At 24.1% G+C, this 15,972-nt stretch overlaps 1 protein-coding gene across 5 annotated transcripts in view; it reads left to right on the top strand.

Annotated features, from left to right (window-relative positions):
- The window catches only part of LOC129605627 (protein scalloped), a 102,889-nt gene extending 89,714 nt beyond the window's left edge, over positions 1-13,175 (top strand). For 3 of the 5 annotated variants that reach the window (XM_055515506.1, XM_055515508.1, XM_055515505.1), the window contains exons 5-11: positions 2,901-3,031; positions 9,355-9,395; positions 10,078-10,261; positions 10,702-10,764; positions 10,893-11,059; positions 12,356-12,594; positions 13,044-13,175. In XM_055515506.1, coding sequence (XP_055371481.1) covers positions 2,901-3,031; positions 9,355-9,395; positions 10,078-10,261; positions 10,702-10,764; positions 10,893-11,059; positions 12,356-12,594; positions 13,044-13,153 — 935 coding nt within the window. In that variant the 3' untranslated portion in view covers positions 13,154-13,175. The remainder of the gene's footprint in view (positions 1-2,900; positions 3,032-9,354; positions 9,396-10,077; positions 10,262-10,701; positions 10,765-10,892; positions 11,060-12,355; positions 12,595-13,043) is intronic. The other 2 variants (XM_055515510.1, XM_055515507.1) reach the window with 1 other exon arrangement.
- The last annotated feature ends 2,797 nt before the right edge of the window (positions 13,176-15,972 follow it).

Below are 15,972 nucleotides of genomic sequence, written 5' to 3'. Positions count from 1 at the left end.
AATCTCGAATATTTTCATATTGTTTAATTGTATCAAGGTATTCTGATGAAAATACTAGAAAACACTAGAAAAAAAAAATTATTATTATATTTATACGAACCGTAAACACACATAAACACACATAAAAAAATTCAATTTTAATAATAATATGTAAAATAAATTTATGCTCTCTACAGGGTGATTAATGAATTGAACATCGAATATTTTTGAACCATAGCTCATAAAATAAACATAAAATAAAAATAATTAATTTTTAATTTACACGGCAACTCGAAGCGCTCTCAAATTTAAACATTTTATATCTCTTTACCCTAATAAGTCTTTTCATTAGAAAAAAATCACTTTGTGTCATAATTTAATTGTTTCTTTAGGCTTCTTTAAAATTATTACTTCTATAGATTGAGCAAACATATTCAATATGAGAATTACATATATCAGTCATAGAATATTATAATAGTACGAGTGTTAATATTTTGTTTAATAGAAATTCCGAGGTCTTCTCAAGTCGTGCTAGTATTAATGTTCTAGCATATGTTACAAAATTTTATTTGCGGAAATATCGGCAATTCAATTAAAATGCAAATTTTGGTTTGTTTTTACTTCTGAAATTTTGGTGCATTGCTTATATCATAAATATCTTGTACATAGTTTGAAATAAGAACTGTCGATGTAGTTTTTAGCTGTTAAATGAAATTGTTATTGGGTAATGTACTCTTTTTCAAATTACGGGGAATATCAGTTTGCAATTTGTTTTTTTATAATAATTCTGATTTTAGTATATTCTCTTATATCTTCTCTTAAGCCCGTCATATAATATTCCGATTACACCCTGTTTTAAAAGAAAATTTCCCTTTTTCTCTTTTCTTATTTTTTTCTCTTTTCTTTTTGATATTTACATACCTAGCAAAAAAACTGCAACTTATCTTAATAAAAAAATAAAAAAGGATATTGAAAGATCTTTAAAAAATACACACACACACACTATAAATACGAGTAGAAGAAGAAGAAAAAGAAGGAAAAATAAATTTAACAAATGTTATTCAAAAATTACGAAGGAAATGAAACATTTCATTGTCAGATTTCCATAATAAAATTTTTCCATCAATTGAATTTATATTAAAAAAAAATAAAAACAGAAAAAGGAAGAAAATATTTTTTATTCAAAAAAAAAAAAAAAAATACACAATAAAAAAATCTTATAGAATTGCAATTAAAAAAAATATTGAAGAAAAAAATTATTTATTGTTATTGTTATATTTTTTCTTTTAATTAAATTTAAAATTTTTAAAATCATATTTTTTTTAATATTAAGATTTTTCTTTATTAAAACCTGTTTTTTATTTTTGTTTCGAATAGCTACATATTTGCTTTAATACCATAAGAATTTTTCTATTTAAAAAAGGATATCTGCATGGAAAATTATGAATTTTTAAATTTTGAAATTTAAAATAAATATCTATAGATAACCTAAGCACTCGACTATTTCTTTAGTTATTTATAATAAAATGCTTTAAAATATGCAACTTTAAGAAACATTTTGACTTAATTTATAAAAATATAAATTAAATTGGGAATTCTTCTAGTAGAGCAAAGCATTTTCCTACGGTAAGTATTATGAAAATTAGTAAATTTTACGGAAAAGGGCATACGAAACTGTTAAATACCTGCGAAATTGAAATGTGCTCAATATTTAAGTTAAGCGCAAAACATATTTCTAGTGCCTTGTTTAGTCAGGTAATTTTCAGCAGTTTGTATTTTGTATTTAAAGTGCTTAACGGACCGGGTCATTCCAATATTTTTGCTACTCCTATAATTTTTACACCAAATTAGAAACAATGTCCATATTAATAGAGTTGGTTTTTTCAACGAGTTTAAGTTACTAATCCAAGGTTATTTAATAACTTACCGGAGGAATTTAAAGTCTATTCAGAGTTTGATTTTTTAAAAAAAAAAATTAAGATCTTTCATATTGTCTAAGTACGATTATATGAAGTTACCAACCTGTTAACAGTTACTAATTTTTACTGGTTGATTCCTACTGATGTTTATTCGGTTGAGGGAATAATTGTATATTTTTATAACCACTGCTTCTTTACATACAGCAGATTTTTAATACTGTACTGTTGTAGTGTTTTTAAGTAGTGTGTAACAAATGTGCAACACCAACGGAAAAAAATATAAACATTCACAAACAAAGAAAACAAAGTACACAAAAGTCTACAAAAAAGTTTACAATTGTACAGAATTTTTACTTTTCCTGTAAATATAAAAATTTAGAAATTAGTTCCTGCAATCAATACTAGCAATCCACTAAACATTATTAGAACTTTAAGTTCTACATCAAAATTTATGAGAATTCTCTAGAAGACAAATAAAATTTATTGAGAATTATTTGTTTTCGTAAAAAAATACAGGCCACTAAACGTTTATTTCTCACTTTGAAAAGTTCACAACAAACACTTGTGAAACAAAAATCTGAACTGTGGCTCTTATTTAAAAAAATATGCATGTGTGCAATTAAAGTAACGCGTTCAATCGTCACGGCAGTTATCACCTTTTCACAAAAACATTTTAAAAACAGCAGCATCAAAAATCATAATATTCTCGGACTAATTTTTTTAATTCAAAAAAAAAAGAAACAGAAAATTTTTAAAATAATTTTTAAATATTACAAAAGTTTAGATAAAAATTTTTAACTTATTTCTTGTGTTTTAAACAAAAATTTTTAATAGGGAAAATTGCCATAAGGATTACATTTTAAAAATATATGAAAGTGTGCCACCATTCTGGAAAAAAAAGTTTCTTTCTTTGTTTTAAATTTAAATTAAAAATTACATTATTAAATTTTTTTTTTTATATTTTATTTAACTTGTTTTTTTTTCTTCTGCTCTTATTTTTAGGACGAAATGAATTAATAGCACGATATATTAAACTTCGGACAGGAAAAACGAGAACAAGAAAGCAAGTCAGCTCACATATTCAAGTTTTAGCCAGAAGAAAATTAAGAGAAATTCAAGCCAAAATAAAAGTTGTAAGTATTAGACAAAAAAAAAAAGAATTAAAAGAAAATTTTCTCGATTTTCCTTTTCTTTTTTTTTAACACACATTTTAAATCTTTATTCCTTTACCAATTTCATTCGTAAGAAAAAAATATTCTTGAAGAAGAAAATTTTAAACTTTATGATACTTGATGAAAAAAAAAATTAATTTCTTTCTTTATTCATTTTTTTTTTTTTGCAAATTTTCTTAAATGGCCCCAAAGCAATAATGTAGAGAAAAAGAAAAACACCTAAATTTTATAATTCAAATTCTTTGTTTTTCTTTTCTTCATTTTCGTGTCATTTTCTTTTTTTTTTCTTTATATTTAAAAGAAACTTAAGTAATTGAATTGAATAAAGTTTGTGTATACATAGAAAGGTCCTGAAGCTATCTGGAAAATAGATATTGTCTTTTTAACAAGTTTAAAATCAAAATTTATGAAAAACTTTTAAAAATTTCTATAACTAGATGCTCATTAGCACGGTATTTTGGAAAGTAAATGTCGTTATTCAAATGAAAACACTATAACAATGGTCGAATTACATTGAATTGGAAAATTGTCCTAATATAAATCTGATTATGTATTTTTACAGTGCAATATTGCATTAAGCTAAAAATCTAGTACCCTGAATTTAAGATTTATTTGACATTACAGTTGAAATTTTATATGACACACGACTAGTATTCGCAATATTTATCTATACGAGTAGTATTAAAAAATAATGTAGTTGAATGTATAGACTGCAGTTTCTTTTACATTATTATAGGGATTAAAATGTTGTTTTAGGTAACAAAATGTTAAAATCATTAAAATTCAATATGTGATTTAGAGTTCAATAGCAATTTTTATTAATTTTATCCCTTAAAATTAAATAACAATGTTAAAAAAATATCTTTTGTATCAAAATAATGAAAAGAACTTACCCTTACATTTTAAATAAAAAATGTGTAAATGTCAAAATTCTACACAAAAATGTATACAAAAAATTTTAACTGCACAAACTGCAACACTACTATATTATGTTGACATTACATTGCATAAATACCGTATTTGTGCAATCAAAAGCCTTTCTCGAACAATTTCATAACCTAAAAAAAGCTGAGAGTACACAGAATTATTTAAAAATTTTTTATTCTTACACATAAGATAACTTTAGAAATAAAGAAAACTAATACTATTTTATGAGATTAAGAAAACGCAGACAAAATACGAATTAGCTTTCATTCGAAGAATTGTGATCCAAATATGTTACCGGTTCAATCCTAAATGAATCTGGAATAAGAAATAATTTTCTAATTTTTTTAAGTTTTTCATTATAATTTTATTTTTTTAACTTTAACTGTCCTACGGTAGATGACTCTGTTACATTGCAATAATTTCATTTTATTTGTTTTTCTCATAGTTACTTAAAAAATTGAACTTTTTTTTTCCATTTCTCTTTTCTATTTTTTAATTTTATCTTTTGATTTTTTAAGTTTTTTTTTCTATAGTCTTTATAATTTAGTTTTTTTTTTGTGTTCTTACTTGCGCTTTTCAAAAGCGAAAACATTTTCTGAGACAAAGTTGTGAAAAACTACAGTAAAATTAATAGAATTTTTACAGAAAAGTTTTTACATTTCTTTTACTCATTTTATTAAAACAAAAATAAAAAAAAGGAATTCTTTCCATAAAATTTTGTTTTTATTTTTTTACTTTTCATTTTTTTTTTTTTGAAAGTCCAAAACTATAGACTGACTTTCCTTTATTTTAACCAGTGAATTTAGATGACTCTTTGAATAGTTTCGGGTAAAGTTTTTCACTTAATTTCTAATTTCATTTTTTGTCTTTTTTTCATTTCTCTACGTATACGTTTTTTCGTTTAAAACAAAAAAATAAGTATATTTGAACAAAAACAGATACATACATATATATAAACGTTAGAATGAAAGAAAAAAGGTTTAATATACAAAATGGACCTTATTTCAACAACAGAAAATAAGGTGGACTTGATATTTTATAAAAATTCCGACCTGCTATAGGATAATGTGTGTTGTTCTTTTACTTCAGAATTAAGTAGCGCGTTGCAAGTTGATATTTCGATTATGTAAGCAAGGTGTCGTACAACACCGAAAATTCTGTAAATTTAATTGTTTTTGAAAACAAAAAATCAGTAATTGAATTTAATAAAACCAAAATTGTATTTAACCTCAATCGACTTAACTTAATTGAATTGACAATGCCTGCGCACTGAAATTTCCTCCTGCTTTTCCACATTCACACACATACATATCTACATAAGCTTTAGTTTTCTTATGCAATTCCCAAAGATTGTTACAAACTTTCAACGAGTCACAAAATGTATTTTAATTGAAAAATTTCTGAAAAATTTTATTTGAGAATTGCAAAATATTAAAAAGAAAAAAAACGCGAGAAAAAAATGTTAAAGGAGAATAAAAAAAGGAAAACACAGAAAAATAAAATAAAAAAATAAATTTTTAATTAGTGCAAGAATTGCAGTTAATGGCAAAGTTTATGTTGCTTTTTTTCTCTATCTCTTTCTTATTTTTTACTTTAATTTTCAAAAAGAATGACATTCAGGAGCAACCAAAATGAGGTTCAGGTCACAAAAAAAGTATTAATAATCTAAAATAGTGTTGCTGAGTTGAAAAAAATTAATTTTTAATGTATCAAAATAAAATGAGATTTAAAAAGAGAGACAAAATCACTTTACTCTTTCGAAATAGTTTTGAATGAGGGTTTAAGTTTCTTATTATTATCGACTATAAAGTGAATGAAAATTTGATTTGTATTATTCTTGAATGTTGTAGAACATACATATGTAACTCATATCTGATATCTTAAAATGAGGACACTCATTTGTGTAAAATTGTGAAGTTAAATAGGCAATAAATATTAATAAACTCAAATAATGCGGCTACATTCCTTTGATACAATTGTTATAATCACTATCGTAATCCTTATTTTCTTCAGTTAAGATGAGAAAAAAGAATCAGAAATATCCAGGTTAAAGAAAAAATTTTTTGCTAGTTGACAAAATGAAAAATAAAGTTGAAAAATATATAGAGAGAGAATTGTAACTGAAAATGTGAAAAATTTATAAAGTAAAGTAAATATAAAATAAAACTTTAGTATACGTACAGTGAATTCACTGGAATAAAAAGAATCTAACAAAAATAACTGGTTACAAAGTAAAAATAGTGGAAATTAGTTTTCAGTTACTTAAGTGCTTCAAAATGTTCTTAATTAACGACAAATAAAAAGAATTCTGTTTTGACCATTACCGTGCAATACCAAACAGCACCGTAGTATAAAATGTATACAAAAAACGAGTAAAAAGGAATCGGTAGAAGTTAAAAGAGGAATGTGAAATGAATGAAATTGAAATATTGAAACAATGACGTTATTTTTTTCTTTAAAGAGTTTTGTTGTCTACTCCCTTGTGATTATTTGAGTTTTAATTTAGAAAACTATTTAATTATTGTTAAATACATTTTAACACATTGTTATATAAAAGAAACAAACTTTAAGGGAGCTTAAAAGATTAAATTTGATTAAATTTCCAATTTAATTTTTCAATTATTTCGGAAATATTGTAGATACTAGAGTACTATTAGATGAAATTAAACAATTTTATTGAAGTTATAGCAACACAAAATGACAAATGTAATCTTTAAAGTGAATAAACATTTTCTAGTCAAATTTGTATCAAAACAAAATGTCACTTAGGGAGTAAATCATTTTCTTGACTAGTTAGTATAGTAAATTTTTGACAGTTCAATTCATTTTAATTTGTTCTTTAAAAAAATACCAACTATTAAGTTTATAAATATAAACTTTCCGTGTCAATGTCTTTTTTTTAAAAAGCAAGTTGTTATTGTCATTCTGCACAAGGAAACAGGGTTTATTCATAACGCACATGACACAACAATGCGTAAACTTCCGTATTAATTAACAAAAAATTGTGTAGTTCAACTTCCCTTTTGGAAAAATTTTTAAGTTCTATATTTTGAATTTGAATGCTTCTAAAATACATAAGTAAACTTAACTTGATTTATTAACAATTTTTAAAATAATTTTCAATAATTTTAAAAATTATTTTTAATTTATTTGCACCAATACTGTATTTATTTTGTTCTTATTTTATTTTTAATTTTCTACAAATCATGGAAAACTGTTTTCTTACTTTAAATATGCAAATTTTCAATTGCAAATGATCATAAATTCCACAATATTAAAAAAAACAATAATGAAAAAAATGTAAAACACATACACACATACGCACAACATATGCGCTGTTAAATTAAATAACAAAAAATCAAAAAAAAAAAAAAAAACAAAAAAATTAGGATCATTATGGTGAAAAGGAAAAAGCTCTTCATTCAATTTCAAATATGACAAGCGCACAAATTATAACAGCAGCAAAAGTTGCAGCATTAGCTGCTAATGCAATAGGTTCACCGGCACAATCGTCATTTCCACAACATTTAACGGGTTGTACATTAACATCACCAACAAATATTGGTACAATTTTAACTTCAGCATCATTACCACCACCTCCGCCAACACACCATCTTCAATTACATCAACACCATCGTTATTCGGTACAGCATCATCTACATCCGACATCAGTATCGGCCACATCACCATCACAACCGCCACCTTTATCTTATCCAGGCGTAAGAAATAAACCCATATACAGATGTATAATACAATCATATACAAAATATCTACACAATAATGTAGATGTATATGCGTATCTACACATCGTACATATATGTATATTCCTTCTGTCATCTTTAATTTTTTTTTTGTTTTAAAATGGAATTATGCCACTTATGCTTTTTGCATTTTTTATTTAATATACTTACAGCTTTTTTAAAATATTTTATAGTAGCTCCCATATAAGCGGCTCATAACAGAATATTTAGTCGTCAATTTAATAATTGTATATAATAACAATGCTCTTCATAATAATTTCAAATAATTAATAAAAAAAAATCATACAATCAAAAAATTCATTTTAATTGAGCGCATATGAGTGTATGTGTGTGCGTGTTCATTGATATTATGTCAAACAAGAGAAATATGAAGTATGCTAAAAGTAAATAAATATGCTGCTGCTTACAATACAAAATATTAACTTTCATTCAAATCACCATAAAACACTAATGTTAATCTTAGAAAATAAACGTACATACATACATACTTTATGTATGGATATATTTTAATAATATGCATGTTAGCCTATTAAGTTTTGAATTTGAATTACCTTAAAATGTATAACTTTAATTCGGATGTTAAAGAATATTCCACGACTCAGTTAACACGATTTTAAATGAACAATACTTCAAAAACATACCTAAGAGGAACTAAATGAAATTGGAGAGCATGATTTTATAAAAAAAATATTCTCAAAAATTTATTTATGTACTTAGTTAAAACATATTTCATTTCGCTTTCGGTAACCCATTGTTTAAATTTATTTTGAAAAACTCCGTCTTCAAAATTTCATGAAGTACTGTAGTTTAGATAAAATTTAGCAGTTCAATAAACGATCGCTTTACTGACAATTAAAAGATTTCAAACTAAAAAAAAAACAGAGACAAATGAATTCAAGCAGATGGTTTTAATTTATTTTAATTCTTCTTCATTCTTGTGTTTCTTCAATTAATTTAAAACTCGACACATTTTAAACTTTTTTATTAGAAAATCATAATTTTTGATGACAAAATTTCAAAAAATACAATCATTTTATACCACCAATTTGCAAAAACATATTTTTAAGCCGAGTATGAATATTAGGAATTATTGTATTGCTTCCGCATCAAATTGAACATGGAAGAGTGAAACTGTGAATGAATTTCTAAGGTTTAGTACAACTGAAAAACAAAAAAAAAAACTTTTATTTGAAGCCAAAATTCAAAGTTACACTCATCTGGACGTGAGTATTTTTGCCTTTGAAACGTTTTTGTATGTCTTTTATATATTTTAATATGGATTTTAATGAATTCTTTGAAATACTCTTCTAAACGAGTTGAGGACTATGCTCTTAAATGAAATTAAAGAACCCATAATACGTGTGTACAGCTTCAATACTGCAACTAATTGTGCAAATCAACCATAAATTAAATCATTTTATATGTATTTGTGCGAATTATATAAGTTTCATTTGTAACAATAAGTCATAAAAAAATTTATCATCAATTTCATTTCAGCTTTTCTTTTCAATATGGTCAATTTTACAAATTAAATTATTTTTAAATTTTAAATAAAAATCAAATCATTTCAATAATTTTATTATTTTTCTTTTACAGCAATTTTGGCAGCCAGGATTACAGCCCAGTACTTCACAAGAGTAAGTTTTTAATATAATTTTTCTTTATCATTGCAACTATTGGATATTTAATGCAATCGTGTCGATTTCTTTAAATAAATTTAATTTCTGTAATGTCAAAACAAATTTTAATTTCGTTTCTATCAAAGTACAATGACATAAATTTTCTGTATACTCATTACAAAATTCTACTAAATTCTTTTAAGACTCTACAAAATTTTTCCTCTAATTTAGCCAAAGAGTTTTGAACACAATATAAAATAATTTGATTGCTGAAATTCTGAATCTGTCAAACAATAGTTAATTATGGAAGATCAATTTAATATGATTATAAGTAAATTTAAATTCCTCTAAGGCTTGGCACCAATTGACATTACATTACATAAAATTCCTGAAATTACAAATTTTATTAACTTTATACCATTTCTAGTTTTTCAATTTTAAAATTATTATACATACATAAACATAAGTATTTATATAAATACCTCGATACATAAAATTTCATAATTCTACAAAAGTGGTAATATATTCAATCATGGTTACATTTTATTGCATTTTACATTTTACTAAATTAAATATAAATGTTATTAAAAAACAAGAAATATTTTTGTTTTGTATTTAATTTTGAATTTTTTTCTTTATTTTCATTTCACCCCATTTTCCTATTTAAATATTTAAATTGAAAATTTTCAAAAAAAAACTGTTGGTGCAGTATTAAACCATTTGCACAACCACCATATCCATCCGGTAAACCATCGACAGCTGTTTCAGGTGATGTTGATGCTGGCCTACCATCACAGCCTCCATGGGAGAGTCGAGCAATAGCAACGCACAAATTTAGATTGTTAGAATTTTCAGCATATATGGAAATCCAAAGAGATGAAATTGTAAGTATTTACAAATAAAACTATTTTTGTATGTAAAGTAAAAAAAAGTCAAGAAAATTGTTAAATTACTTCTTTTCAAAAATACAAAAAACCTTACCTTAAAATACTTTAAATAAATAAACGCCTAACAGACATTCATAATCTGGGTTATTGACTTTCCTCCACCAATTGACATAACATTCATAATCTTTGATTAAACAATTTTTAATAATATGTAAATATAAGCCGTTTTCGAATTTTTAATCGAAAATTAATATTTTGACAGCTGCGGCATAATCAATAGTTAGCCATTAATATATTTGAGCACCAATTACTTGACATTACTTTGTTTAGCTTTCAACAATATTTGAACCAAAGCCGCCATCTATAAAGTTTTTAACCTTAAATACAAAAGAGAATTAATCTATTATATTTCTTTTCTTTTATCTGCACATCAACAGTATCACAGGCATCTATTTGTTAATTTAGGCGGTAGACCCACATATTCAGATCCACTTTTGGAGGTAAGATTTATAAATAAAATTTGCATTATTTTTTTTTGCTCAAATAAAAATTAACTAATAAGAAATTTTATAAATACATAAATAAATAATTAATTAATTCCTTTCTTTCCTCCACTTTTAATATAAAGAGCGTGGATATTAGGCAGATATCAGATAAATTTCCAGAAAAAACAGGCGGCCTTAAAGATTTATTCGATAAAGGGCCAGCAAATGCTTTCTATTTAGTTAAATGTTGGGCAGATTTAAATACAACAATAACAGATGAAACGGGTGCCTTTTATGGAGTAACCAGCCAGTAAGTATTAAAAAAAAAACAAAAAAAAATTTCTACGTAATATTTATTTAATTAAAAATATGTACAAAAAAACACTTCGACCTCAAAATATACATATTTATATTTTGGGCTATGTGTATTTGAAATTTTGTAGATTAGACACTGAATTTTAATAATCTGATGATTTTCCAAGGAAACTATTTATCATTTTGTTAAAAAAGAAAGAATTCTCCTCTTCATTTTCCCTGTTATCAATACTTACATTGACCTTTTTTAAAGAATTACTTCCCAATTCTCTAAGCAATTTTTACTTTTTTGTTTTTTTTTTTTATTCATCTATGACCCATCAAATTCATTCCGGAGAAGTTTAAAAAGAAAATAAGTGATTGTAAAAAGGAAATTTCTTTGGAGGTTAACATAGGAAGCGAAAATCCATAAATAGTAAAAAAAATCATTTATTACGGTTCCCTGTGTGGTCGTGAAAAAATCATATGTTCTGAATTGTCTTTGTGTCAAAAATTTTCTTAATTTTGCGCAAATGGGTTGCATTTTTACCTACATATACGCATGTATTTACATTCTGTCAAGTACGAAGGTTGATTTTCAGTCAGTACCTTAATGCTTTATAATCGGACTTAAATTATTAAAATTTTACTAAGCATAAATAACGAACGAACAATTTCCATTTTTAAAAATATTTTTGAATTTTTCATTTCAAAAATTCTGAATAATGATTTCCTTTCAGCTTTCAGTAGATACTTTTAAAGTAATTTGTTATTTTTCATTTTGAAATTCTAAGAAAATAGAAAATAAAAAAAAAATTAATTTTATTTTCCATTTAATTTTTTTTTCCAAACCACAAAGGTGAACTGAATGGCTTTAACATGAAAGTAGAAAATTTATTAGAAAAGGTTTATAAAAAAGTTTTTTTTTGTTATATTTATTGTTACCAAAGATTATTGGGTCTATCTACATTATAGAGAGGAGACTGTGTTATCAAAGGGTTGTGCACATATTTCTATTAACATAATATACGTATATGTGTGTATGTTGTACAATAGATATAAATATTATGGAAAAATTTAATTTGTTTTATCCTTTTTCCACTGATTATCCTTTTTTTTCATCTTCTCATCTAATAAATTTTATTTTCTTTTTAAACCTTCGCTATAAACTTATGCACATACATACATACATACATAATTTTTTATTTTTTTGTTTGTAAAATATTTTTTTTTAATTTTAAAATTAATTTTCTTTTTTTCCTTAAATTATGCTGCTTAATATTAATTTTTTATTTTTTTTTCATTCAAATAGGTATGAAAGCAATGAAAATGTTGTGATAACAGTTTCAACGAAAGTTTGCTCATTTGGTAAACAGGTTGTTGAAAAAGTCGAAACAGAATATTCACGACTGGAAAATGGAAAATTTGTTTACCGTATACATAAATCACCAATGTGTGAATATATGATTAATTTTGTACAGAAATTAAAAACCTTACCTGAACGATATATGATGAATAGTGTACTAGAAAATTTTACAATATTACAAGTAGGTATCAACTGTAATAAATGGGTAAATAAAGAGTATATAACACTCTCAACTACTGTAAAGTATTAGAGAGCAGTTTGTTAATAGGATACTCTGTTATATGACTATTCTATTAAGCATGAGTAAAAATTATTGCAATATCAAACTTGCACATTTAAATTATTAAAGGAAAGAATTATTCCTTAGTATTGATTGTAGTTGAAAGTATTATATAGACTGAATATTATCCGTTTGAAGTGTTATATTAAATATACCCTAAAATGAAATGCAATCAATATATGAAGTACGATATTCACAAATATAAAAGTTTATTATTGTACCGAATTTATGTTTTATTATTTTATTTTAGTTTTATTATTGTACCGAATTAATGCTTTTCATTCATGTTTAGTTTTCCCTTCCTTTAAAACAATTAAGTTAATTATACTTTATATTTAATGTAATTTTAGGTAGTGTCAAATCGAGAAACACAAGAAACCCTCCTATGCATAGCATACGTATTTGAAGTAGCGGCCTCGAATTGTTGTACACAGCATCATATATATAGATTAATAAAAGATTAGCAAGAACTGGATAGTAATTATTTAACAAATAATTTATTACAACAACCACCACCACCACAACAGCAACAATCAATACTGCAACAACATCAACAATTATCAGAATCAATAATAAAACCATCATCAATAATTGGATCATCTGCAATTGTAGGACATTCAAATATTGTTGATGATGACGATAGATCAAAACATCATCATCATCATCATACAAATCTTATTGCTGATAATAGTAATGATGTTAACGATAATGATGACAATGTTAATAGTAATAGCAATAATAACGATAATGATCATGATGATATAATATCACCAACAAAAATTTTATCATATAAAGATAAACTTCAAGTTCAAATATCAAATTTATCACAGCAACAGCAGCAGCAACAACACGAGCAACAGCAGTCGCAACCAAGAGATATTGAAATAATGATAAGAGCAAATAATAACAATAATTCAAATAATCATAGCAGTAATATTAACAATGATAAAACTAATAATAGCAACAACCATCAAAACAATAATAGTATTAATTTAAATAATAATAACAATACAAATAATATCGAAAATTTATCAAGAATTTCAGAAACAAGTAACAATAATAGAATTAATAATAATAGTAGTAATAGTATTAATAATCATATTAGTAATAGTAGAAATAATAACGAATCATTTAATTTAGTATCAGTTGCAGCTGCTACTGCCGCTGCAACAGAACAACAAACAATAACAACAATTGAAGAAACTTTAAATGAAAATAATAATGTTACATCTTCAGTAATTACAACACATAATTTATCTCAAAATTTAGGAATATCAAGTAAATATGAAAGTTTTCTTAAATTAACTGAATTTGAAACATTAAGTAATACATTGAAAAGTAATTCTGTTCGTAAATTTGGTTTAATGTTTAGTAATGATGATGATGATAATGATAGTAATAATAATCATGATAATAGTAATAATAGAAATCATACAATTGACAATATTCAAGATCGGCAAATATCAAAATAGATAACAGATTTTAAATCGTATACAGTTACCGTGATGTTAAATTTACTTTGTACTCTTAAACTTCTTCTTTATGCTGTTCAAAACATTTCAATTACGAATATTATGATAGAAATATTAAATTTTATGCTATAGAAGAACAGTCGATATTTTGCTTTTAAAAAAGGTTTGAGTTTCACTAAAATCTAAGCATATCCAATTTGAGATTTTTTTTATTCCAAAAAACCAAAACCCCAGTTTACCAAAAATTTTTCTTCCCTATTTTTAGATATTTCTTCTTGAATAAGAGCTCAATAGTTAAGATATTAAAATGTTCACTCTTATTTTATTAATTATTTTTATACTTTGATTAAATGAAATTTAATACAAGAAATTTTCATTACCATATTGAAATATGTATTGATAAATAAGTTTAGTTTTTATGTTGACTAGTAAAAATGACTTCAAAAACGAATGAAAGAGAGTATGGCACTTCTAAGAAAACTAAAATTTTAGTTCTCATATAGTGACCATAAAAGCTTTGGTTTCTTTCAGGCATTCCTTAAGTCATATTGGTTTAAGTTGCAATATTCAAAAACAAATATTTCATCAATTTTTTTTATTGAACATTATTTTTTAATAACTTACCAAATAACAACTGAACAGATTTGCAAACGAAAATGATCATAAATTTAAATAGTGCCTATCATATAGATCTAATATACATATATGTATATATAATAATATATAAGTGTTAATAGAAAAATGTATACAACACATACATACCATACAAGTAAAATATAACCACAAAATAAAATTAGAAAATATTCTCATAAGTATAAGTAAAATAAATCATTTGATTAATAATACTAAAAAATTTTATGTACAAAATCGATAATAAACGAAATTAATAAAATAAATTTAGAAAATTAGTTTAAATAAAATAAATAAAATTCAATATTTTTAATTAAAAAATTACAAATTTTTTTTTACAAAACTTTTATTTATTTTGATTCTGTTGCAATTATTTTAATAATCTTATAGATTTTTGCTTTTGATAATGCAATTGTTATGTATGCAATTAGAATTTTAAAATTTCAATTAAAAAGTTAAAAAATACCCGATCATATTTCACGTAATCTTCAAATTTAAAACATATGTATTTGATTATAATTAAAATTCAAATTTTTATAAGTGTCTTTTAATCTTTAATATAATTAACAATTATTATTTTCAACCTAGCAGTATTTTCATTCTCTGTTTAAAATCCATAAACATAGCTTATTTGAAGTGATTTAGCATAATATAAATATTATGAAGCATGATAATATTCAATTATTTGTCTGAGTTCAATTTTCTAAAAAATGCAAAAATCTGTAAGGATTATTTAGTAAAACCAAATTTTGATTTCAGTTTATTAAAAAAGGAAAATTTCGAATTTTATTGCTCGAATCGATAAAATATGTGTTTATACTTTTTTAATTAAAACAAAAACAATTTTTCCATTTTATTTCATTTAAAATTATTGCCTTGCAAACTAAAATTGTTATAAAAAATAATTTTACACATTTTAAAAATATACCATCTTAATATTATATGATTCGTTATTTTATTTTATTATACTAATTAAAAATTCAAATTTTCAAATTTCAAATATAATATTTTGGTTGCGACTAAAAAAGGAAAATTCTAATTTTAAAAATTTACTTATTAGTTTAGTTTTTATTTGAAATTATATTTGTCAATTTTTAATATTATAACTTATAAATTTTCGTAATTTAAACAAGACAAATAATGTTGTTGCAGGTTGTTATCAAAAGACCATTCGAAAAATT

Source organism: Condylostylus longicornis, unplaced genomic scaffold, assembly GCF_029603195.1.
Source record: "Condylostylus longicornis isolate FDR11 unplaced genomic scaffold, ASM2960319v2 ptg000013l, whole genome shotgun sequence".
Classification (NCBI taxonomy): domain Eukaryota; kingdom Metazoa; phylum Arthropoda; class Insecta; order Diptera; family Dolichopodidae; genus Condylostylus; species Condylostylus longicornis.
The sequence above is the reverse complement of the archived record's forward strand: the minus strand, read 5'-3'. Positions and strand labels throughout refer to the sequence as shown.